Source organism: Cibotium barometz, chromosome 11, assembly GCF_041138505.1.
Source record: "Cibotium barometz isolate CiBa-2024 chromosome 11, ASM4113850v1, whole genome shotgun sequence".
Lineage (NCBI taxonomy): Eukaryota > Viridiplantae > Streptophyta > Polypodiopsida > Cyatheales > Cibotiaceae > Cibotium > Cibotium barometz.
Genome location: NC_141056.1, coordinates 47,346,596 through 47,373,442, shown reverse-complemented (window position 1 = coordinate 47,373,442; position 26,847 = coordinate 47,346,596). Strand labels below are relative to the sequence as shown.

Genomic DNA, 26,847 nt, shown 5'->3' with positions numbered 1-26,847 from the left:
CCATAGGGATATCTTCTGCCATCTCTGGCTGTCCATTTGGACCATTTTCAGCACCATTTAAGGGCTGGTTTTCCTGCTGTAATGGCTGATTTACAGCCCTTTGTTGTCCATGATGTCCATCATCATCAAAGATGACTCTGCGGCTCCTGTTGCCTTGTAGGCTCCTTATACATGCATGTTTCATCAAAAATGACATCATTGCTGCGTATGATCTTTCTATTCATGGGATCCCAAAGTCTATACCCCATTTCACCTCTGTCACCATATCCTAGGAATATGCATTTGTGAGACTTAGGATCAAGTTTGGTGCGCATTTCCCTGCGTATGTGCACGTACGCAACGCAACCAAACACTCTCAAGTGCTTGTATGACGGAGGCTTCCCTGTCCATACTTCCTCTGGCACTTTCCCACCAAGCCTCGTGTTAGGTGACCTGTTTATAAGGTGAACGGCTGTCATAACAGCTTCAGCCCAAAAACCATGAGGTAATGCAGCATGTGACAACATAGAAGGAACCTTCTCCTGTATGGTCCTGTTCATCCTCTCTGCTGTCCCGTTTTGTGGAGGATCATAAGGAGTAGAGAGCTCCTTTAGCATCACAAAAGTCCTGAAACTGTTTGGACATATACTCTCCACCATTGTCGGAACGCAAAGCCTTCAGTGTTTTGCCAGTTTGATTCTCAACTAGAGCAACAAACTTCTCAAACACTGAGAATGTATCACTCTTCAAACGAAGAGGATAAACCCACACCTTGCGTGTGGCATCATCAATAAAAGACACAAAGTATTTTGCCCCTCCCAAAGAAAGCTGAGGCATCTCACATACATCTGTATGCACAAGCTCTAACTGAGCATCTTTCTGTCCAAGAGCTTTCTTGTGGGGGCACTGTAGTTGCCTACCATATATACAATGCTCACAAAATTGAAAACTTGAAAACTTTAGAGAAGGCAAGTAACCCAAACGCTCCATTCCTTTGACACTCATGTGTCCCAACCGGCTATGCCCCACAGAAATTTCCGGCAGCTCGGTTGCATTTACATTAGCATGGTGACAAACACCTGCATGCATAAAGTAAAGAGTGTCCACCTTAGAGCCTCTGGCAACAACCAGTGAGCCCTTACTAATTTTTCACTTTCCACTACCAAATGTGGTAACATAATCAGCATCATCAAGCTGTCCAGTAGAAAGCAGATTCTTCTTGATCTCAGGCACATGCCTGACATCATGGAGCATAAGCTGTGAGCCATCTGAAAATACAAGCCTCACATCACCTCTGCCAAGAATTTTGTATGCATGGTTATCACCCAAATAAACCACTCCTTCATTGCCAGCAGTATACCTGACAAACAAGTCTCTGCAACCTGTGACATGAAAGGAGGCACCTGAATCAATGATCCATGAGTGCATACCATGACCACCTGTAAGAAGTGAATGGGCATCAAGTGAAGACGTAAATAGGACCTCATCCTCACTGCCACCTGCATGTGACACATTGATTTCTTCGATCTTGACTCCACTTTTGCCCTTTGGCTTTACATCTTTGGCTTCATCTTTCTCTTTGTCTTTGCCTTTTCCCTTTTCCTTTTGATCATTTTTCCATTTGTAGCATTGCTTTTTAATGTGTCCCTTTTTGCCACAATAATGGCATTCCAAATCCTTTTTGGAGCGAGACTTGCTCCTTCCCCTTTCTTGGCTTTTCCCCCTTTGCTGGGATCTCCCACGTGCATTCATTGCATTGGACTTTCCAACAGAGTTGTTTTTCCTGTTCATCTCTTCTTGAAGAAGAGCACCCTCAACATCTGCATATGACAGCATAGCATTCGAATTGCTAGTGGCTGTCCTAAATGTGTCCCAACTCTCTGGCAAAGTGCATAACAAAAAAGTGGCTTTGAACTCATCGTCCATTGCCAACTTTTGATTAATGACCTGGCTGACAATACCATTAAACTCCTTTAGATGGGCTGTCATAGACGCCCCTTCCTTCATCTGAAGACCTATGAGTTTCTTCAACCAATACACTTTGCTTGAGGCACTTTGTTGGGCATACAAGTCCTGCAATCTCTGCCACATTCCCCAAGCTGTCTTCTCTTCACGAATGCTGAAAAGTAATGAGTCTGACACAGACAACATGATAGTAGATCTTGCCAGCTCATCCATATGCGAGACTTGCTCCTTCCCCTTTCTTGGCTTTTCCCCCTTTGCTGGGATCTCCCACGTGCATTCATTGCATTGGACTTTCCAACAGAGTTGTTTTTCCTGTTCATCTCTTCTTGAAGAAGAGCACCCTCAACATCTGCATATGACAGCATAGCATTCGAATTGCTAGTGGCTGTCCTGAATGTGTCCCAACTCTCTGGCAAAGTGCATAACAAAAAAGTGGCTTTGAACTCATCGTCCATTGCCAACTTTTGATTAATGACCTGGCTGACAATACCATTAAACTCATTTAGATGGGCTGTCATAGACGCCCCTTCCTTCATCTGAAGACCTATGAGTTTCTTCAACCAATACACTTTGCTTGAGGCACTTTGTTGGGCATACAAGTCCTGCAATCTCTGCCACATTCCCCAAGCTGTCTTCTCTTCACGAATGCTGAAAAGTAATGAGTCTGACACAGACAACATGATAGTAGATCTTGCCAGCTCATCCATATCTTCCCACTCTTCAGCAGTAAGAGAAGCGGGCATCACACCCCTTTCTTTGATAGGCTTGTGCTGCTTTTTCTGGAGCAACACATTGTAGCACTGGGTTTGCCAAATATCATAATTATGCGAGCCTTCAAGCTTCTTGATGTGAAGCAATGAAGAGCTCTCACCTGTGGTTGCCATAGCAATATGCAACCTGTCAATGCCTGACTCCCTGCAAAATGTGCAAACACTGCACCAAAAGCACACAAAGTGCTCACTGTTTTTCTCCCAAGCTTTATCTCCCACTGCGGAAGCAAGAATGCAACTTTTCTCCCACTTTATGTGGTGAAATCACCAAAATCTGGTTGCTGCAGATTTTGGACAGCACCTTAAATGTGCTCTTTTGCCCTTCCAAAGTACTGTACAGCAGTACCAAGTGCTCACCAATGATGTACCAAACCTGTACCAGCAAGTACAGCAGCTGAAATTGAACCTTTTGGTCACTCAAAACAGTGTACAGCCATGCCAAAACTTGCACAAAGCTGTGCCAAATCTGTACCAGCAAGTACAATAGCAATAAATGCTCTCCTGGCTGTCCAAATGAGTGAAAATCAGACTTTTACAGTCCTGTACACTGCATACAACAGTTCCGAACAGAAATTGGGCAAAAGCCCCTTGACTGCAAGCTGATTTTTGAGGATTCAAGGCATAAATGTCTTGCCTGCTGCTTTGCCAAGCTCAACAAGCATAAAAACTTGAAAAGCCCCTTGATTTAAGATCAATTTCTGATCATACATGGTACATTGACGCACATGAAGGCATCCAGAGTGTTCACGATGCTTCCCCCTGGCCACATATACATCCAATACATGAAAGCCCCTTGATTTACAGGCACATTGAGTGCTTGTAAGGCATCAGCACATTATCCACAGCATCAAATGCGATCGCCTGCATGCAAATCAACCAAATCAGCACAAAAGCCCCTTGATTTGCACTGCAATTTGCTGCAATTTTGCCCAAATGTGCAATTTTTCACATCATACAGCATGTATGAGTGCTTAATTGCACAATTACATCAAAAGCCCCAAATTTCGACATCCAATTTCTTGCAAATTGATCCTGATTTGACCAATTTCCTGCAAATTTATCTTGATTGTGACCAATGTCACCCAATTTTGCCAATTTTGCTCAAAAATTGAGCAATTGGGCACCTGTACCTGCTCAATTGATAATTGTACCTGCTCAATTGCAAGTCCCAAAAAAAAATTGAAGCAAAATACCTTGTAATTTTCTGATTTTTCTCTGATTTGCAGGCGAATTTGGTGCTGATGCTTGATGCTGATGCTGATGCTCCTGCAGCTGTGCAGGTAGGGAGGGGGACACTTTTTGCTGCAGATTTGATGGCTGCTCCAATCAAGATGATGCGTTTGCTAGTGTTGATGCTGATTCTGTAGTGGGGCTTGGGGTGTTGAAAGCACCGAGCAAAGTGCTGTTGGCCGACTTGAGGAGAGGCGCAATTGATTCGGGCATGGCGGCTTCGAGATCCAAGCTGAGCTGGGAGGACACGGGAGCCTCCTGCGTGCGGGCAGCCGCGTAGCTGTTCCAGTCCGCCAGAAGCTACGCAGACTCCCCATCGCCACCAGTGCCGCCTCCGCTGCTGGGCCCACCCGAAAACCAGCCCTGTAGCACGCCCTGCATTTCTCCCCAAGATGAGCCCAGCTTCTCTAGCATTACAAAGCTCTTCAACCTCCCAACTGTTTCTTAGTATTGACGCCGGTTGTATTGACGCCTTGGCTACCTTCGCTCATGTGTGCCTGTTGCGCTGCCTTGCTGCGCCTGACTCCTTGCTACCATCAAGGAGAAGAGGAAGGGAGGGATCACTGTGCCTGTTGCGCTGCCTTGCTGCGCCCGACTCCTTGGCTACCTTCGCTCATGTGTGCCTGTTGCGCTGTTGAACGCCTCACCACATTCACACGAGCAAGCCTGCTTGCACTTCACTGCTTTGCTGCAAGCCTACAACTGGCTGTTGGCTACCTTTTGCCACCACGACCAATTGAATGGGAGAGTCGAGCTGCTGTCTGCACAGAGATTCGAAGGGCACCGACTCTGATACCAGTTGATGGGGAGAAACAGTTAGGGTTTCACTTGTGGGAGACACACACAGAGAAGAACAAGGGAGAGAGAGAGAGAGAGAGTTGTGGTGATAAGTCAACTCATCAAGTGAGTGTGTGACTCCCCTATCACACATGTATATTGCACTAGTACACATAGTGCACTTAGTACATTAAAAGTACTAAGTGTACTATGTACTATAACTTATGGGCTTGTACACACTATAAGGGTGGGCATAATGCCTTTACCCCAACAAGGTGCACAAAAGCCGGAGTCTTCATGATTGCTGAGGAGTCTTCACCCTTCTCCGTCTTCCGCTTGGGACACTGCCTCCAATAGTGGCCTTTCTCGCCACAATCATTACAGGTCCTCTCTGCCTTCAGCTTCTCGCGGTCAGCGTCGGACTTCTTCTCAGAAGACTTCTTCGATGAAGCCTTCCCTTTGCCCGAGTTACGGCCTTTCGACCATTGGCCAGTTAAGGCCTCCGAACCTCCACCCTGAGGAGGGTTCGTGAATCGTTCCTCCTGGTCCAGGACCATGGGCACAAGCTCCTCCCACGTGATGGTGCTGAGCCTGCCCACTAGTAATCAAAGAGGAGTAAAATGCTGAGTACGAAGAGGGCAAATGTGACAGCAACGTTATGGCCATGTCCTCTGACGATATCTCCTTCCCAGCTTGGAGAACTTCCTGCTGAAGAGCCTGCAGCTTGTTAATATGCTCCCGCATCATCGACGACTTTGCAGGGCTCATAACCCGCATCGGTACTTCCAAGGAAATCCTCTTCATGGGCAATACCCTGTTGTAAAGTGAGGCCAAATGCTGCCATATACCTCTGACCAGCGTCATGTGCTTTACATGGTTGATTACCTGTGGTGTGCAGTTGAGGAAAATAAACGAACGGACCCTCGCGTTGACACGATCCCACATCTGTGTCTGGGCCTCCCGGTCCTTTCGGGTTGACGGTAGCTCCCCTTCCTCAACTGCCGGCCGTGGAATCCCAACAACGACGAACTCTGCGAGGTCGTAAGACTCCAGAACAGATTCCATCATCACCTTCCGTATGCCGTAGTTGCTCCCGTCTAACTGACGGTCCACTGGGAACGTGGGGAGTGTCGGGATCTTCACATGTCTCTCGGCCATCTCATACAGATCTGCCATCGCGGGGATGTACTCTGAAAAGGGTGGGTGGGTGGGAACAAAGAAGAACTGGTACCTGCAAGTGGCTGTCCAGCAAATCAGCCCGCCTTCCTCTTGCTTCTCCTCTTCCCGAACAGTCCAAAACAGTCCACCAATCAGCCACAAAACAGCCCCCTCTTGCTCACACAAATCCCAAGACCTATCTAGAGCCTAGGGCTCTGATACCATGTCAGAATACGCAGCGGAGATGATGACCAGATCTGGGAACACAAGAGCAAAAGCAAAAACGCAGGCAAAAAAACAGCACAAGAGAGAGAGAGATGTAGGCGTGTAACTCTGCTCTGATATACACAAGAAGATCCCAAGGAATGATACAAATGAGGTATGGGGACTGAGGACCTATATATACCCCCCTAGAGGGCAGTCGGCCAGCATAAGGAAAAGCCCACGACTGATAAAAAGGTCCACGACTGCATAAATGCAGTCGGCCAACAATCTGGTGCCCAAAACTGATCAAAACCAGTCGGCCAGCAGCAAGAGTGCCCACGACTGATAAACATCCAGTCGGCCAGCACTGTACTGCTCTTGGCACCCTTGCTGGTCCTCCTGTTGTGCTACACCTTTGCCTTCCGCCCTCAACTGCTCTCTGAAGTCAAAGTCTACCACAGCTGCACACTCAAGCATGATATCATAGCAATGGTGTCACATGCACTCTGCACTCAGTGCATGGTGACAAGATGGCTCATCATCAGAAGTGCAACAGTTGTACAGTTTAGAACCCAACAGGATGATATTTGTTGTACGCCATCGTGACCCCATTGTACATCCTCAGTCCAGGATAAGTCAGGCACGAGCTACGTAGGTCAGTCCTCAGCCTTAGCGGGTCAGTCAGTCAGTCAAGTCCCTTAACCCACTTGGAGAGAATCATTCATGCATGTAAAGTCAATAGAAGCCTTAGGTTTTGCATCAGAAAGCACTCTACATCCTGCATAATATGCATTCATATGCCTATGCATCATTTAGAACATCCCAGAAGTCTTAGGGAATTTACTAGGATTTATCTGGTATTTTTTTCATATTTTATAGTATTTATTTAGCATTATTTGCATTATTTGTCATTTATAAATATAAACTTTATTAAATGACCAGCCAACTTGACCAACCTCCAGTTAGTATAAATAGGCTTGCATAGGGCTTAGTTTCTCATTCAGTCTTCACTGTGCTAAGAGCTTTCCTCCTCAGCCCTAGGAGTTTCCCTTGCCTTTAGCACTAGACTAGTCTCATCCAGCCCTTGGAGTGTTTTGAGGTTGATTCAGCCAGCCCTATTTCTCCAACACCTGCAGTTCAGCAGTCCCTACACCACTAGGCGCCTGTATTCAAAATCTATTCAGCCCAATTCAACGCAACAGTCCCACAGATTCAGCAGTTCAGGTTCAGTCCATCTGTGCAACCCATAGCCTGCAGCCAGCCTGCATTTTCTGTCCGGCAGCAGCCGTACAGCCAGCGTTTCTGTCCAGCAGCAGCACACCTGCGTTTTCAGTCCAGCAGCATCCCTACAGGTCTGCGTTTCAGTCCACAGCAGTTCTCAGCCCTGAATCATCAGTTTGCATCAGTATCCAGCTTCTGTGCATCATCCATACATGCAACAGTCATCTAGTAAAGGTAACACAGCATTCATAAGCATTTACAACATTCTAACATAGCTTAGAACAGTCTACCATCTCCTTTCTACAATAAGATCAGTGATTGCATTGGCTGCACATAAAGGATGGAAAGTGCATCAATTGGACATCAAAACTGCATTCTTAAATGGGGATTTACAGGAGGAAGTATATGTAAATCAGCCCATTGGTTTTGTAGTTCCTGGTAAGGAACATAAAGTATGCATGTTACACAAAGCATTGTATGGGTTAAAGCAAGCTCCAAGAGCTTGGTATGATAAAATACATGCTCATCTAACCAGCCAAGGATATGTGAATAGTCCAGCTGAAAGCATATTGTATGTGAAGAAAACCGGTGCCGATATTCTCATAGTCATCTTGTATGTAGATGACATGCTCATTACAGGTACTAGCAAAGCACAAATTTCAGATTTCAAAGCTGAATTTGATATGTCAGATTTGGGACCTTTATACTACTATCTCAGCATACAGTTTATGCATACAGATGATGGCATTGTTATGCAACAAACTAAGTACATAAAAAGTTTACTAAAAAGGTTTCACATGGCTGAATGTAAGCCCATTTCTACTCCGGTAGAACCAAGTGTACGGCTTACTATGCATGATATTGGAGAGCCTTTTGAGGCCGGCATATACAGCCAAGCAGTGGGATGCCTCATTTACTTGTGTAACACGAGGCCAGACATATCTTTTGGGGTGTCTTTGTTGAGCAAATTCATGCACAGCCTAGGCACAAAGCATTGGCAAGCTGTCAAATGCATTTTTCGTTATCTTCAGGGTACCCTGGATTTTGGTTTGTTCTATCCCGGGGGGGACAGCTTGCAGCTTTTTGCATACAGCAATTCTGATTGGGCTGGTGATTATGATACCAGGCAATCCACCAGTGGGAATTGTTTTTTTCTTGGCAGTTCATGCATATCTTGGTTGAGCAAAAAGCAATCCACCGTTGCCACATCTATTTGTGAGGCTAAGTACAGGGCAGTCTTCACAGCTACAGTAGATTGTGTATGGTTGAGGAGATTATTGGCTGATCTTCATGAGTGTCAGCAGCAGACACCCACCACCATTCTCACTGATAGCCAGAGTGCTATGGCCGTGGCACGAAATCCCGTATTTCATGCACGTACCAAGCACATTGAGATTCATTATCACTATGTCACAGAGAGGTTGCATGCAAGGGATATCACTTTATCTTACTGCCCAACATAGGATAATGTTACAGATCTATTCACAGAGACTTTACCTCGAGAAAAGTTTGAAGCTTTTGAAACCGGCCTCTGATAGGAAACCAGAGTGCGGTAGGAGCAATCACCCGTCCACTTGTAGTCTAGATGAGAAACAAAACACAGATTGGGGCTAGAGTGCCCAAATCTGAAAACACAGCGACACCTGTTGGCCCCAAAGCTTGGCGCCCCTTGCGGTATTTCTTTATTCAATTAAAATAATATGTATGGCTGAGTACAACACAAAAACCAGCCAAGAGTTTACACCTGTAAGTCCAATCTGACGGCCCACAAATCCTTCTCAGCACAGAGGATCTATGCACACAGATCTGTGTCCTCAAGCAACACACTGTGCCTCCCTCTGATCAGCCAAGATCACAAAGCAGGCCAGCCATGGGCATACATCTGGCATAACTCAAGAGCATGATACATCTTCTCAGCTCAAACATACATGTGCTGTCAAATCTCTGTCTTAATCCCTTGTCAATCTGCCATACCCCTCCTCTCACAAGGAGCCAGATAACACATACCTGCAGCAGACATCAAGCAGTAGAAAGAGAGATGGATGAACAGAAACAGAGCTTACCAAGTTCAGCTCGTGAAACAACACTGGAGGAAGCAACAGCACCAATCTGTGCCTGCAGGCACTTGAATCCACAACCCTGCTTCACACGTGTGCTTGCACTTGCCTGTATCCTCCTCCTGATGCTCACTCCTATGCTGTCCTTGAAAGTACAGATCTGAAAATCAGCATTGTACCCGTCTGTACCGCCTCGGGATACGTGCCAGGAGTTGTACTTGCATAAACAGCCTGCTGTCCACTTCTGTACCAACCTGAATCAGAGCAAACAGTCTGTCCAGCACCTGTTAGCACCACCTGCAGCAGCCTGCAGCAGATGTACTTGCTGTACCTGGCTGTCCGTACACTGTACGGCAGCCGTACAGTGTTGTACTGACTGTTGTACCTGCTGGTACAGTCTATTCAGACCTGTGCGCAGAGTATTCCAGCAGCAGCACCTGTGCGCAGCCAGCAACAGAGGAGAAAGAGAGAGAGGTTGCACAGTTCTGGCCGTACAGTGCTGTACGGCTGATTTCCTCAGAAAAACAGCAACAATCCACAGCAAAACAGCAGCCGCCTCCTTCTTCCTGTGCTTTTCCACGCTAGTATTCAAGCGCATGAAAGAAGCTCCTCTTTTGCTACACGGTTCCCCAAAAAGGGAAGAGAGAGAGAGAAGAGAGAGAAAACTCCTCCCCAATTTAATCCCTAGGGTCCCAACTTTAATAAGTTCCTAGGGCCACTAAGGCCTAGGGGCAAACTCCAATAAACATTAAAACTTAATGTTTCTAGTTCCCCCCTTCACACCTAGGGATGTCCACACATCTTAAACTCTGTCCGGGCACCCCCCATGTGAATCATAAAATATTCTTGACTCCGCAACCACCATGCCTACACTTGTCCTGCTCCATTTTCACAGGGCCATGACATACCCCCCTCTTGAAAAATGGCAAGCGTCCTCGATTGCATTCTGGTGATGCATCAAAATATCCAAAGTGAAATATACAATATGGCAAGATCAGCGTCCCAATCTCTCTGAGCCATACACATGTATCAACATTCACTGCAAACCAATGGCATAGTAATAGTCCAAGTTGTATACCACTGTGAACCATACATATCCACAAAAATCTCCATGTGACTAGTACACATATATCATAGAAGTCCCATAAACAGATGTACTGTCAGCCTCAGTACCTTCGGGTGAGATAAAAACTGCACCAAGCGACCTCTAGATGTCATCTGAGCCTGTCTGTATCAAGGGAGTGGAGGTGCTACCCCCCTCTTGAGCATCAGGTAATGCTCCAGACCCATGCTCTGCTGAACCTGAATGAGCCACAATAAGAGTCGGCTCTAACTCAAAGGCATCGAGATAAAGCTGCAAAACGTGAGGTGAATCTGTTAAGTCACCTTCCTCCATCCACTTCGCATCCATCGGTGAATAGTTCTTGAACTTCACAAGACAGCGACGGGAAACTTTACCTCGTACCTTCCTTTCTTTATGTGCCAGTATCTGCTCTGGAATCAGAACCTCATCAAGTTCCTCAACTTCCGGCTGAGCCTCATCTGATACATCCTCAGGCACATCCCCACGGAAAGGTCTAAGAAGACTCACGTGAAAAGCATTGTGAATCTTCCAGTGATCTGGTAACTTCAGTCGATCGGTTACCTCACCAATCTTTTCCAAAACCTGAAAAGGCCCATAATATCGCATACTCAACTTAGGGAATAAGCGCTCTTTACCCTTCATCTTCTTGAGCCTAGCCTTTTCAAAGCGCAAAAGAACCCAATCACCCAATGCAAACTGTAAATCACGTTCTTTCATTTCATCAAGCTCATGATGATAAGCAAGTGAAACTGCAGAGACCTGTGGCTTGCGTGACAAAGCATCTGCCACTACATTCTTTTTGCCTTCCACATGCACAATCTGGAAGTGAAACATTGACAAAAAGTTTGCCCAACGCATATGCTTCTCTGAAAGCTTAGTCTACGTGAGGAAGTAACGCAAGGTCTGATGATCTGTCTGTACAGTGAAATCAGCCCCAAGCAAGTAGTGTTTCCATGTAGAAAGAGCGTGAATTACAGCCAACATCTCTTTCTCATACACCTGTAAATGCTTCTCAGCATCTTGCAAAACTCTACTCTCATAGGCTATCACATGTCCCTCTTGCATGAGAACTGCACCAATGCTACTTCCACATGCATCACACTGGACAACAAAAGCCTTTCGGAGGTCCGGTAATACCAATACTGGGTCCGAAGTAAGCTTTTCTTTGAGCTTTTTGAATGCTGTAATTTCCCGATCAGCCCATCTAAACGGAGTTGCTTTCTTCGTCAAAGCATGAAGAGGTGAAGCAATTTCAGCAAAGTGCCGTATGTAACGCCTGTAATAGGAACACAATCCTAAAAAGCTGCGTACATCATGCACTGTCCTCAAAGCTGGCCAGTTAAGTATTGCTTCCACCTTTGCTGGATCCATACGGACTCCATGACCAGACACAATATGCCCCAAGAAATGTATATCCTGCAAGAAAAACTCACTCTTCTTGCCATTAACCACCAATCTATGGTTTCTGAGTTCTGCAAACACAATGGCCAAATGTCTTCTATGCTCTTCCTCAGTTTGTGAATGCACAATCATATCATCAAAGAATGTGCCCACAAACTCTCTATGAGGCCTGAAAATCCTGTCCATCATTCTGTTAAATGTGGCAGGCGCATTCGTTAAACCAAAGGGCATAACCAAGAACTCATACAACCCAAACGTGGTTCGGAATGCTGTCTTATGCACATCCTCGGGTCTAATGCGTATTTGATGATACCCGCTTTTCAAGTCAATACGACTAAAAACTGTGGAGCCCTGTAAGCGGTCCAATATGTCATCGATCCTCGGTATGGGGAATCGATTCTTGATGGTATTCTTATTGAGCGCCCTGTAATCAATACACATGCGCCAAGAACCATCCTTCTTCTGCACTAAGAGCACAGGTGAGCAAAAGGGTGATGAGCTAGGCTGAATCAACCCCTTATTCAATAGCTCCTGCACCTGACTCATAATCTCTTCCTGTTGGGCTGCACTAACACGATACGGCGGTCTATTCGGTGGAGTACTACCAGGAATCAGATCTATGGCATGATCTTCTGGCCTCTCAGGAGGTAATTCTCCTGGCAATGACTCGGAAAAACAGTCTTGAAACCCACTTAAGAAATCAGCCCTGTCCTTATCTAACATTGACAAATTAGACTTAGACTCATCATCCTGTGCATCCTTTACATAAATCAAGTACGCAGAAAGATGCTTTTTCATTACTGATGAAATCGCCGAAGCGGATACAATAGGAACAGATTCCCCTTTGATTTTTACATCCAATACATGCTCTTTCCCTCTATGAGTCAGAGTAATTTTCCTATTGTAAGTATCCACCACCGCATGTACCCTGTGGCACCATGGCATCCCCAACAAAACATCACAGCCATCCAAAGGCATGATGAAGAACTCCTCGCTGTCCACATAACCCTGCAAATGAAGCCGAAGCTTCCCAATGATAGGAGTGACGGGTTCTGCATACCCTGGACAAGCCATATTTGCCTCATGTAGCGGCCCCATCTCCTCTGCGCGAATCCCCAATCGGCCAGCCAAATCTGGTGAAATGAAGTTGGCTCTAGCACCTGTGTCAAAGAAGATCAAAGCATTCTGATCTCTCACTTTGCCCCATGCCCTGCACAACTCTGTAGCTTCACCACTTAGCTGCTCACCCACAAGATCAGGAACTAAGCCTGCAGAAGGCTTTGGTTTCTTTGGCTTGGGCTCTCCTTTATTGTCAGGGTCCTTCTTGGACGTTCTCTTGGGACAATTGAATGACATATGCCCCTCTTCAGTACAGTAAAAACACTTTTGAGCATCTCTCAAAGCCTGTCTTTCCTCAGAAGTCCTTTTGGGCATTGGCAACTTCTTATACTTTGTCTCTGAAGACCCTTTAGCATCACGAGAAGCATGCCCAAATTTTTCAGCTTTCTTGCCCAATTTCTTACTGCCTTTAAACCCAGATGAACCACCTGTGAGTAACGCATTGGCTGTCATAGCATTCTCAATCATATGTGACATGTTCGTTACTCGTCTTTATACAATAATCTCGTACCTCCTTGGGCAGCCCACAACAATACTTCTCTACCTGCTCAGATAATGGCACGGCACGATAAGAAGTCACTGGGAGTAGAGCTTCCCAAAACTTCTTGTTATAATCCTCCAAACTATCACACTTTGAAGCATCCAACTTGTGCCATGCGGTCATAACATCCACCTCAAATGTAGATGTGAGCCATACGGAAGAGAAAACCTGTTTGAATTGGACCCATGTGGTGGGTGCTATGCCCTACAAAAGAAGAGTAGACCACCACTGCAAAGCATTGCCCTTGAGAAAAGTGGCAGCTTTCCTCACCTTCGAGGACTCTGTGTAATTCCCACCAGAAAAAGCAGCATCAAACTGCTGTAAAAAGGTAAGTGCCTTCAATTTATCCTTGGCCCCACTGAAAGTGTCAAACTTCACTGCAGCTCCCCCTTCCTTGTAGTCCTTCGCCTTTCCCATAGGCGTTAGATTATCATATGGAAGTGGTTTCGTGAGATTGCTGCCCCCAACATTCATACCCATCATTGGGTCAACATTTCCCATTCCCATGCCAGGCATACCATACATTCCAGCCATGTTTCCATACATTCCATTATGCATACCTGGCTGCATGCCACCAAACATATTGCCTTGCATCCCAGGTTGCATGCCTGCAAACATATTTCCAGCCATACCGGACTGCATACCACCATATATATTCCCTTGCATGCCAGGCTGAAAATTGGCTCCAAAAGGCCCATACATACCCATGCCTCCCTGAGGATAACCCCCAGTCATGGATTGGAACACCGAGCCACCACCAAAATAACCTGGATGCATATTCTGCTGAGGAATAGGTGGCTGTCCATAGAAGGAACTCTGAGAGTTTGCTCCATAAGCATGCTGCATATTCGGAAACTGGCCAAAAGATGGTTCCTGTGGGATGGCACCACTATGACCCTGAGGAAGATTCTTCGAACGAACCTTCTTCTTCTTTTTCTGGGGCTCTGTGCGGGGCTCTGTGCGAGATCTCATAAATTCAGCAAATCTCTCGCACTGTGTGAGCTGCATAAAAGTATCCATAACACTAGCCAAGCGATCTTTGAACCGAGCATCATCATCCTCTTTACCATGCACATCTTCTGGCTGTGTTACATCCTCATAAGGCTCAACATCTGCAGCCTGTTCTCCTGCAAAAATATCCTCAGATACATCTCTTTCAGGAGAAGTCTCTTGCTCTTCTTCTTCATGATAGAAGTACTCTTCCTTTGTATCAGACATGTTTGCTGAATTTTCAGCGATGGCTTTCTCCAAAGCAACCACGAGCTCACCCCCTTCAGAAAGTTGATGATGGTCCCGGCAACGGAACCTTGAAACCGGCCTCTGATAGGAAACCAGAGTGCGGTAGGAGCAATCACCCGTCCACTTGTAGTCTAGATGAGAAACAAAACACAGATTGGGGCTAGAGTGCCCAAATCTGAAAACACAGCGACACCTGTTGGCCCCAAAGCTTGGCGCCCCTTGCGGTATTTCTTTATTCAATTAAAATAATATGTATGGCTGAGTACAACACAAAAACCAGCCAAGAGTTTACACCTGTAAGTCCAATCTGACGGCCCACAAATCCTTCTCAGCACAGAGGATCTATGCACACAGATCTGTGTCCTCAAGCAACACACTGTGCCTCCCTCTGATCAGCCAAGATCACAAAGCAGGCCAGCCATGGGCATACATCTGGCATAACTCAAGAGCATGATACATCTTCTCAGCTCAAACATACATGTGCTGTCAAATCTCTGTCTTAATCCCTTGTCAATCTGCCATACCCCTCCTCTCACAAGGAGCCAGATAACACATACCTGCAGCAGACATCAAGCAGTAGAAAGAGAGATGGATGAACAGAAACAGAGCTTACCAAGTTCAGCTCGTGAAACAACACTGGAGGAAGCAACAGCACCAATCTGTGCCTGCAGGCACTTGAATCCACAACCCTGCTTCACACGTGTGCTTGCACTTGCCTGTATCCTCCTCCTGATGCTCACTCCTATGCTGTCCTTGAAAGTACAGATCTGAAAATCAGCACTGTACCCGTCTGTACCGCCTCGGGATACGTGCTAGGAGTTGTACTTGCATAAACAGCCTGCTGTCCACTTCTGTACCAACCTGAATCAGAGCAAACAGTCTGTCCAGCACCTGTTAGCACCACCTGCAGCAGCCTGCAGCAGATGTACTTGCTGTACCTGGCTGTCCGTACACTGTACGGCAGCCGTACAGTGTTGTACTGACTGTTGTACCTGCTGGTACAGTCTATTCAGACCTGTGCGCAGAGTATTCCAGCAGCAGCACCTGTGCGCAGCCAGCAACAGAGGAGAAAGAGAGAGAGAGGTTGCACAGTTCTGGCCGTACAGTGCTGTACGGCTGATTTCCTCAGAAAAACAGCAACAATCCACAGCAAAACAGCAGCCGCCTCCTTCTTCCTGTGCTTTTCCACGCTAGTATTCAAGCGCATGAAAGAAGCTCCTCTTTTGCTACACGATTCCCCAAAAAGGGAAGAGAGAGAGAGAAGAGAGAGAAAACTCCTCCCCAATTTAATCCCTAGGGCCCCAACTTTAATAAGTTCCTAGGGCCACTAAGGCCTAGGGGCAAACTCCAATAAACATTAAAACTTAATGTTTCTAGTTCCCCCCTTCACACCTAGGGATGTCCACACATCTTAAACTCTGTCCGGGCACCCCCCATGTGAATCATAAAATATTCCGACTCCGCAACCACCATGCCCACACTTGTCCTGCTCCATTTTCACAGGGCCATGACAGCTTTCCTCAAAGCTTTGGGCTTACTCTCATACAGAGAGTGATCTGCTACCTTGCACAGGTTCACACTTTCACTACAAGGGGGATTTGTAGGCATATGCTCACTTATGGTAGTGCTATGTGTGAACACGACTTAACCAAGGGCACTTTTTCCCATGTGGTTTTTTCCCTTGGATATCAAGTGTGAAAGGACACTCTACATATAATATTTTGTACTTCTATATTATATGGATGTGACACACATGCAAGGGTTGACTTGCATTTTGTGGCTACCACACTTTTGGCTCTCTCTCTCTCTCTCATTTCTGTGTGAGCTTCTTCTTCCTGCACCTAACCCTAATGTGCAGGTTTCTCTGTGTGTGAGTGTGCGAGTCCAACACCAACAAAGCGAGGGCTGGTGGGCACAGCGTGGGGCCTTCCTTGCCCGTTGGGGTGGCTCTAAGCTGCCCCTTGCCCACTACTAAAGCTCTAAACATCTGATCTGGGGTAGCCCCTATGGACTGGCCCCTTCTCTACATGCAAACCTACATGCCTACACAAATGTCCGAAACCTAATCATAGACCAGATACTCAGCTCACCTGACATCATTCCAGAGGGAGACTCACAACACGGACTGGCACTGCTTCATGTGCAGGACAATGCACACCTGACCTCGGACGCATAGAGTGGAACCCTGGCTGACTCGTCCCAGACTAGGGGCTCACATGGGACCAGTTTCCACTCCAAGTCCTATACCTTCTTGTTCAGAGTTGTCCACATGGTATCCAAGTGCAGGATGCACGTGACATCCCCTCTGCATAGCCTCCAAATAGTCTGTCAATAAAGTCGGATAGTCGTCGAAGAATTCTTTGTCAAGCCATACAACTGTGTGGGTCTCTCGGTCCTGAATTTTCATGAGGAACTATCTTTGTCTTCGGTCGGAGCCATGCTTGAAGCGGTGCAAAAGGATCTGTTCTAGAGCCATCACTTCAGCTTTGTCAACTATATCTGGTTCCACTTTATCTTTCACTTTTTGAAGGGATTGGACTTGCATATGGTTTGAGCCAACTGACATGGAACACATTATGCATAGTCCAACTTAGAGATAGCTTCAACTTCATTGAAACCTCGTTAATCTTTTTGTGGATGGAAAAAGGTCCAAAGCTCCTGAATGATAGCTTTGGGCATTGCTTGCCCACCTATTTCAGCCTTTGCTTCATAATCCAAAGATAAATCCAATCCTTCCGAGAACTTTATATCCCTTCGGTCTTTGTTGGCTTGTCGAGTGTAGGCCTCCTCTACCTATCTTTCACTGACTCCAAAATCTCCTGGTAAGACTCCGTCATTTTGTTCGCTTCAGGTACTGAAGATGAGGTTCTGGTCAATAGCGACTGAAATGGTCTTTAAAACGCTACTTCATATGGAGTCTTGCCAATAGCTGAAGAAAAGGAATCATTCAAAATAGCTTGAACTAAAGACAAATACGATTCCCACTTACCTTGCTGATCGTGGACATATAACACTTCAGCACATCAAAGGCCAATTGGTTGTAGATTTCTGTCTGGCCATCACTCTGTGAAGATGAAATGCACTCAAAAAAATCAATTTAGTACCGCAGTTATCAGACAATGCCCTCCTAAATTGACTGGTAAACTTGGCATCTCGGTCTAACACTATGGTCCTCGACGGTCACATTGGCCCTGCATGGGATAAGCATAACAAAATTTCTAAATCTATCAACAATACTCAAGCACTAAGTATTACGCTTACCCGGACTGGGAGACAGATTCGTGACAAAATCCATGGATATATCTTGGAAAGGTCCTTCGAGAATCGGTAAAGACTGTAACAACCCTATCTTCTTCCCACAAGGAGCTTACACTTTCTAACAAATGTCACACTATTGCACATGGGCAAACACATTATGCCTCATTCTCTGCCAATAATATTGCCTCTCTAACTTCTCCAGAGTCGAATTCATGTTAGAATTTGTGCATCTTTGTGTTTTGGGACTTTACCGTTTATTTGATATTTTATTGTATTTTACTCCTATTTATTTGTCCAGGGCCAGTTAGCCAGGTCCCTACTACACTATATAAGGAGTTCCCCATTATTCACTCATTCATCCACTTCCCTTGCACATTGTTCAAAACTCAGTTGTTGGCCATTGCCACTATAAAGCTTTACTTATGTTATAAAAGGTGATCTTGTCCAACTCTCTGCTCCAAACTCTGCAAATCTGCCCACCTTTCCCTCCTTTGCTATGCATTTTTCTCCGTATCTCTCCCGGCTACTCCAGATCTGTGACAACAAGTGGCTGCATTTCCCAACTGTGCTACGTTTTCAGGACTAGCCAGCCTTCTGTTTGCTGCCGGCCAGTTTTGGTGGCTGCATTTTCTCCTATAGAGGCAAGCCGGCCAGTTTTCTTGGCTGCATTTTCTTCTACAGAGGGAAAAGGTGGAGTTGTGGCTGTGTTTTCTGCACCGGCATCTGTTTTTGGTGAGTTCTTTGCATTTGGTGCTGCCAGACAAGTGGCCCTACATTGTCTTCCTCCTCCACGAGTCCCTGCCCTTCCGGTAGGAGGTTCCCGGTGGATCTTGGACTGTTTTGCTCCTGTCCAGCCTCTTTCTCTCTCAGGTTTGAGAGGGGGCTGATTGTTCCTAGTGCCTCGCTTCGTTGGAAAGAACTTGAGAGAAGTGTTTGAGAGCTGATATTTGTTCTTTGTTGCTATGGATATGGCTCCCCCCCTGTACGAACAAGGATGACAAGTTGAAAGGACCCAACTATGCTCATTGGAAGCTTCAGATGTGGATCTGATTCATCCACAAGGGTTTGTGGGACATTGTTTAGGGCACTAAAAGGAAGCCTGAGCGTCCTCAAAACTCTAGGAGGTGGACTCAGGATCGGGAGGATGAATTTGCTCTGGAATTACAAGACTGGGAGAATCGGGACTCGAAGGCGCATTCTGTGCTTGTGCGGACCATCACAGAGGAGGTCTCACCGGCCGTGCAAACTCTCACCATTGCTCATAAGGTATGGTCAAAATTGGAGGATCTCTTTGCTCGAGATTCATCGATGAGGGCAGTTATCTTGCAAGGGCAGCTCTACGGTTTGTTATTTCCTGAAGGCAGTTCCATTCAGTCGTTCCTCATGAAGGCCAAGGTTATCCACGACCAGTTATTGGCTATGGGTGTTGCTTTGTCCTCTTCTCAGCTGACTACTCTTATCCTCAACAAGCTTCCTCTACACTATGATGTGATTTCTCGATCTTTGCGGTTCCAGGTCACATCCACTCAGTTGGATTTTGATGATCTTAGCTCTCTACCCTAGGGAGACTATTGAAAGGACCCCCCTGCCTTGCACAGACCATTAGTGCCATATGGACAAATCTTATAACCGCATTCCTTGACCAATGAGAGACCTACACGGTAATTCATCAACTGTATAGGAGCACAAGAGCAACCTTGATCATGAAAGATGCCAATGGGCCCTTACCCATGCGTGTGTTTGAACCAAATATCTCAACCCAAAAAAAACAAAAAACAAAAAAAAAACAAAAAACAAAAAAAAAACAAAAAAAAAACTCACCGAAGAAACACATAGCCAGTTGACTCGACAGTGCTTTTACGTTGTTGTGCAGTAATATAACCAGATGACTTGCAGTGGATGTGGCAATGCTCCAATAGCACCGTCGCATTTCCAAAAATGAAATCAACACTGCCTTCTATGTAGCAGTCTCTGAAATAATGTCTTCCGTAATGTAAATAAGCTGTGTCCTGTGCCAGTTTTTTTTAAGGTCACTATCATATGTGGTTATTGCTTTTCCAATATAAACTCTTGACAAAAGCATGTGGCAAACAGTGGTTACCTGCCAGCCTAAAAAACGGCAATCATAAAATAAGCAGCGGTCTGCCGTTACTCGTATTGCAACAGCCTGGCCTGAACCCTGCAAACAGCATTTGACAAAGCAAACATATGCCAATTAGATACAAGACCCTATCAGCTTATTTCAACATATATCACGATACAACAGAGCCTTGAGTGTGACCCTCGGTTAAGTCATTTGAAAAAGGTTTTTGTCTTGTCTTATCATCTAACCAAAGGCTTTTGAGACCCTTGGACGTTGGTTGGGCCATGATCTCTAGAGAGGCCTTGACGAGGCTTGTATTTGCTAGACCTGCACCGCATCAGAGAGGCCTTGATAAGGGATCATGAGACTACATGCAGGGAGGCAGGATTAGCAAGATAGCACTTAAACCTCCGTTACAGACTGCATATGACAGTTAGCAAGTCGCAGCAGCACCAGAAGGAGCAAACAGATCATGGACAACACACTAGACTCAGCATGAGAGTGCCTCTCGACCCCAAGATATGATGGCTTCCAAATATACAGGATGGCCGACCTCCTGGAATCACCCTGTACCGCTACAGCACACTTGATGTCCACGGGCCCCAGGACCACAACAAATCCCCACTCAGAGATTCTCCAGCGACAGACCCCCCCGGGCGCGCGCGCGCGCAACTGAGGTGAACTTGGCAAGTCTGGGCAATTATGGACTCACTGCACACCGTGCTGACACACCCGGACAAAGGCCCACTAATAGACGAGGACGAAAATGCAAAAAAAGTTATGGGCTGGGTCAGCAGCAGGCCCCACTAGACTAATCGTCAGTTAGAGGGTCAGAAAAGTCTTTAGGAAAAGCAATTCCAGCAGCATAATTTACAGACACAGATGTTGCAACCAACTTTGCCAGAACCAAGGGGCATAAAGGGGTTTTTCATCTCCACACTTGTTACATAACTAGGAGAGGATGTCACATGCATCGGTCCCTACCAGCCACTCAAAAGCATGTGCTAGGTTTAGTAAAGAGATCCCACCCATGTTGTGAACCTTGATCTAAAACCCTAAAAAACACACCTACCTGTAACCTTGGTTCGCACTAGTCATTTTCACATTCTTATTAAGTTACTCCAAAGTTGTATAATGAGTGCCTTCCAAAGGGTGAAAACTAAAGAAAAAGGTAAACTGCGAGGAGGTGGGAGTATGGACTAAGAAACCATGTTCATACCTTTGGAGACGAGTTTTCAAAAGTGATACCCTGAGCAATGAAATCTTCTCCTTCTACTATGACAGTTCCGCAGCCAAAAGTGCCAGTCCCAATTACCCGTGATGCCTGATTGCACAAAAGGTACATGAGCAACATAACAATGTGAAGACATCTTTCATGATCATGTATGTATGTATGTATGTATCGTTTTGTGTGTGTGTGTGTCTGTGTGTCGCACACACCCACACACACATGTGACTTGTTAAAAAGAACCCAAAATCTGTATGGATTTAAATTTTAATGAAGAACTTTTGATTAGGAATCAATTATTAAACTGCAAGTTTTGTGTCTTACTTGATGGTGGTCTATGCTGGTGGCAGTATTGGCCCATGTGAGGACTGTAGTTTCAGCACAGTCACCATGGAGAGTGATCATGTTTTTGGATTTGGGCACATAGATGGGCTGCTTGTAAACACCTGGGGCAACCTGGATGATGATGCGCTCTCTGTTGCAGAGGGGCACTGCATCAATGGCATCTTGCACACGTCTGTAATTGGCTGACCCATCAGGGGCAACCCTGACAGTCCTGGCTGCTTTTGACATTGGCCCTGCTGCTTTTACTGCAGCGAAGCTGAGCAGCTTGTGCAGTTTCCTCTGCAGCGATTGGCTATCCAGCTTGGCAGCAAACTCTATGGACACCTTATATGCGGCACTTCATCGATGGTTGCTGCGCTTCAAGACTTAAATAGCACGGCTTGACGAGGTGTCCAGCCGGCCTAAACTTTCACACTATACAGCTCCCAGAGAATGGCAAGAGCCTCCACACGTATCCACGGTTGCGGCCTTCACACACATTCCTCGATATATATTGGGGTATTTTGTAATTTTAATTTTTAAGAATTTTCGAATTTGTTATAGATATGTTTTAATTAGCATTTATTGTTTGTGAGTATAGGTATTATTATTTATATTAAAAATCAATCAACAAGCCATCCAAGGATGGAGATTTGTTTTTAAGACTTCGATTAATTTTACACTAGTACTCAACCCGTGCGTTGCTGCGGTATGTAAAAGACATTAAGAAGCGAAACGTAGGAATGGAAGCCGAAATACAAAGGGTCAATTGGAATACAAATGATCAATGGAAGGGATTTTTCCCTCTTATTTTTTCATTTTTTCTCTCCTCTCCTTGTGCCTTGGTTGTCCATGGTTAATATGTAATAGATAGTGGAAAGACACCCTTTGCAAAGGGTGTCTTTCCACTATGCAAATTCGCAACTATGGAAAGACACCCTTTTGCAAAGGGGTATTTGCAACTTGTTTTCTTTTGGGATGTCTTTTGGGGGGGGAAGAAGGAGGGCTGAGAGGGGACGGAAGGGGCGAGGAGGCGGGATGTATTACTAAATTTTGAAGGCTACATACGGCCTCAAAGCCATTTTAAGCTTTAACGGAAGGCCACATTAAAAAAGAGGGTCTTAAAAGTGCAAAAGTGAAGGTCAAGCTAAATTCTAAGCCTTCAAGCTAAAGTTATGGGGAAGGCCTTCATAACCCAATGTGGCGAGCATTCTCCATGCACAATCACCAAATATAAGCTAGTGTAAAAATAACTTTGCCACCTTTCAACAAACTCCATAAATTTTAATTGATATATTTAGCGACAAATTTGTAAAGGCCCTAAATATAGTGACAAAATTGTAAAGGCCCTAAACAAATAGTGCACCTTCAAAAAGGTTGTGTTGAGCCTTGTAAACGCAAGCATAAAAAATTACACACATAATAATTCCTCTAGTCTCTAGCATAAAGTGTAGTGTTCCCTCTCACCTTTTTACATGATGCCATTGCTTATAAGATTTGTGAGTAGTTGTCTTCTTTAAATCCTTTAACTTCTTATAAAGTGGTTTTTTATACAAGACATTCCCTAAGAATGTAGGCATCCATCATAAATGAATCCTTTATATCCTTAGAAAGTCAATATATGCTTCCTTGGCTTGGCTCTCAATTACCAAAATTTAGCTTTGTGAACACTTTGCATGTACGTTTTGATTTATATTGAGAGAATTTAAAAAGAATCGTTTGCTTTATTGAAGTGTAGTGGTGGCTAGCACAGCTGGCATACAAATAAAGAGCCCTCAAAAAGTGGCATTCTGTCTCACTCTTTACATAGGGAATCAATCAAAAGAATTTCAGAGGGAATACTCAAATAGTCATCTTTTGAAGCATTTTACTTCTTGTAAAGGGAATATATAGGGAGCACACTTAAAGGGTCATGCTTTCTTGTGATAGAAGGTGTTAAAAACCCATGATGCATATTCTACATAGGGAGAATATATGGGAGCATGCTTAAGGGGTCATGCTTTCTTGTGATAGAAGGCATCAAAAAACCATGATACATACATGTATGTGTCTCTTTAGCCTAGTCTCTTTGTTTAAGAAGCTTCCCCACCAATAAGGCAATGTAAAGTTAAAGTGATCTTTACGAAATTTTGTTGAGTAAGAACATAGGAATGTTCAAAAAGTGGTCTTTCTTGGAACATTCTATTGGTGTAGTAGCACTAGACTCAAGTATAAAAGGCATGCTTAATGTGCATGCATTAATACTAGGCAATAACTAGGCAGCATCAATGATGCATTGTTAAGTTCCTAATCTTAGACACTTCTCATTTCCCATGATCATGCTCTTCTCTTCGCATGAGGCTTATGGAATGAATGAATACTAAAGGTTATAACCAAATTCACAATGCTTTCATGAATGAAACATAATCTACCATTTTTCACAATGCATTCATAATTTTTTGGGTAGTAGGTCATGAATACTTAACTAGGGAAAAAAACTCTACTACCTCATGGCATACATGAAACACATGCCCATGTATGCACGCGCACACACGCACACACATACATGTGGGTGCATATGTGCCCACATGTGCACACACATAACCATGGAAATATATGGTGTTTGAAGTGCATGAATTTATAGCGTAATGAAAATAACAGGAGTCGTAGTGCAAAAAATATAGAGATAATAGCAATCATGGTGAGAAAATACTTTATTAATTGGTTGTTAAACATTCTCAACTTGAGTTCTTATAATCAAGAAAACAAAAACTCTACTATTTTATCGCATACATGAAAGTTACCATGGTGATGACATATACTATATGGTTTTTTTCAATACATCAAAGCTATCTAAATACCCTCAACTTTTTTTCCTTTCAATAAACTCAAGTGTCTTGTAAGGTTCCCCCCTTCCAAAATAGGGAAAACACTTAAGATAGTCCACTAAGTCTTAACTTGGAGAAAATTTCATACTCATCGACACCTTGACCATGCAAAGATTCAAGGATACGATTTATAGGTAAGACCTAGTCCTATCCCGCAGGGGGAGCGTGATCTTCTAAACATCAAATCACTCATAGGATAATTGATCATAATTTGGGCAACTACTAGTCTTGATTCCTAGAGACAACGCTTTTTTTCCTCATCCATGCAAGGCACAGCCGCTGGCCTAGTCTTCTAGAATAGAATTGCCCGAGAACCTATTTATCTAGCATAGGGCTTTCCCTTAATATGTTGGACAGCTACCCGACTAATCAGGTCCACCTTTCCGTAGGATGGTGCCATCGGGGCATTCCATCCTCCCACTTTTTATCCTATTCACGCGTTAATTTGTTTTCTAATTAATCCTACCACACTGTTTGATATAAATAAACATGTTCCTTAATTAAGGCCCTTTTAAAACAGCCTTTTTCCACAGTACAATAATGCCAAAGACAAGATTTATAAAAAAAGTTTATACATGAATCAATTCCATACAAGCCAAACCGGCTCTCTTATTCTTTTCCTTTATACTGCCGATGATCTAGAATTCAGCCTTCCAACCTCTACATGCTGGGCAAAACCCTACGGGACCATACACCTCATTGTCGGCCGTTGTGGTAGAGCGAGGACTCAAGCCGGCTTGTCGCCCTCTCAGGCTCCATCGCTCGATCCTCCCGCCCCTCAAAGGGATGTCTATGCACTAAGGTGGGCTAATTCACCGCACTAGCCTGGGCCCTCAAAAGTACACAGCATCACAATCACTTGTCTCAATCGACGAACCTCATTCTCCCAATGGTATAAGGGATACCATGGGCCGGCGGCTCCGGGCCTTACTAACGTCTCCGCCGTCCGGCTACATAAGCACAAGAACGGGGCAGCGTCAAGGCAGGGAGAAGTTGTATGTGTACCTTAATTTAACCAAGATAATAATCCATTTACTCAACTAAACCATAGGACTAGAATCCATGTTACCTTCTCGAGAAAAGAATCATTTTCACAAAGATTTTAGCATTTCAACTTGAGATTGCGATAAGACATTCTTTATTAAGGCATATGCTATTGTTTAAAAGAATACAAACTTTAACTAGTGAATCAATCAAATAGATCACTATTAACAATTAATAGAGAATACAAACTTTAACTAGTAAATCAATCAAATAGATCACTATTAACAATTAATAGATCACTATTAACAATTAATAGAGAAGCCGGGGCCATACCTCAAACCCTAAGAATGATATATAATTGAAAAAATATATATATACCTTATAGAAATTTGTCGTTTATCATTGTCTTTGCTCGTTAATAAGAGTTTTAGAACTTAATATATAAGAATAGAGAGTCTTCTAATACCTTCTCTTACGAATTGAAATCATCCGATCATCCCCAAGATTTATCTCCTCTTACTCGTACTCAGACTTTTCTCTCTTTCGAAGGTCTTTGGCAAAATAGCCTTCTCTTGCAGGGCTACGGTATACTATTCTTTCTTTAAAAGAAAAGCTATGAAGTTTTTGGTCTCTTCCTCCGAAAGACCATAGCAATCTAACCTTCTTTTCTAAGACATTAGATAAGAATGAAGGGATATATACATCTTAAGCTCTAGGATAACCTTGATGCTACTTGCTGCCTTCTTATAGTTTTCCCTGTGTAGAGACCCTGACAGAAGCAGCTAATTGTTTCGGCCATAACTCTCTGACAAGAACTCAGAATATGGTCATATAACAAGTCAAAAGAATCGGAAGCCATCTAGTCTACAAGCCAACGCGGATAGAATAGGCAAAAACGTTTGTATATAGTCGCAAACGTGCCATCTTTAGAAACGTATTGCTTTTCCACATTTTTAGTATGCATGGACTCTAAATATGTAAAAGTACTTTAAACACGACCTCCTATCACCTGAATACGAATTTTTATTTTTGGAGATACTTATCTCTTAATAGAACTATTCTTGTCGTCTTATTTCTTTTAGGATTTTTTGAGCTAATATTTCTATTCTAACACTTTCTTAATGTTTCTAGCCTTATTGTCTCACTCTTCTCTAAGTGCACTCTCTTTCCTTATTGAAATCTATATTAAAAGAGACACATACATGGCTTGGGAGGAACCTTACATGTGTAGTGTTTGATGTGCATAAATATATAGCATTGTGAAAAAATAGAGATTTAGCTTTTATGGCTCCATGACATGTAAATTTAGTATGATTGAAGCTCTCCTTATGTTTTTATTTTAGATATATTAAAAGATG

At 44.4% G+C, this 26,847-nt stretch overlaps 1 protein-coding gene across 2 annotated transcripts in view; it reads right to left on the bottom strand.

Moving 5' to 3' along the window:
• The window catches only part of PME31 (pectin methylesterase 31), an 84,587-nt gene extending 61,954 nt beyond the window's left edge, over nucleotides 1–22,633 (bottom strand). The window contains exons 1-4 of one of the 2 annotated variants that reach the window (XM_086805384.1): nucleotides 21,639–22,633; nucleotides 21,306–21,410; nucleotides 20,105–20,182; nucleotides 19,825–20,012 (exon numbers count right to left, since the gene is read on the bottom strand). In XM_086805384.1, coding sequence (XP_086661510.1) covers nucleotides 19,825–20,012; nucleotides 20,105–20,182; nucleotides 21,306–21,410; nucleotides 21,639–21,887 — 620 coding nt within the window. In that variant the 5' untranslated portion in view covers nucleotides 21,888–22,633. The remainder of the gene's footprint in view (nucleotides 1–19,824; nucleotides 20,013–20,104; nucleotides 20,183–21,305; nucleotides 21,411–21,638) is intronic. The other variant, XM_086805383.1, reaches the window with a different exon arrangement.
• Nucleotides 22,634–26,847: the final 4,214 nt, after the last annotated feature.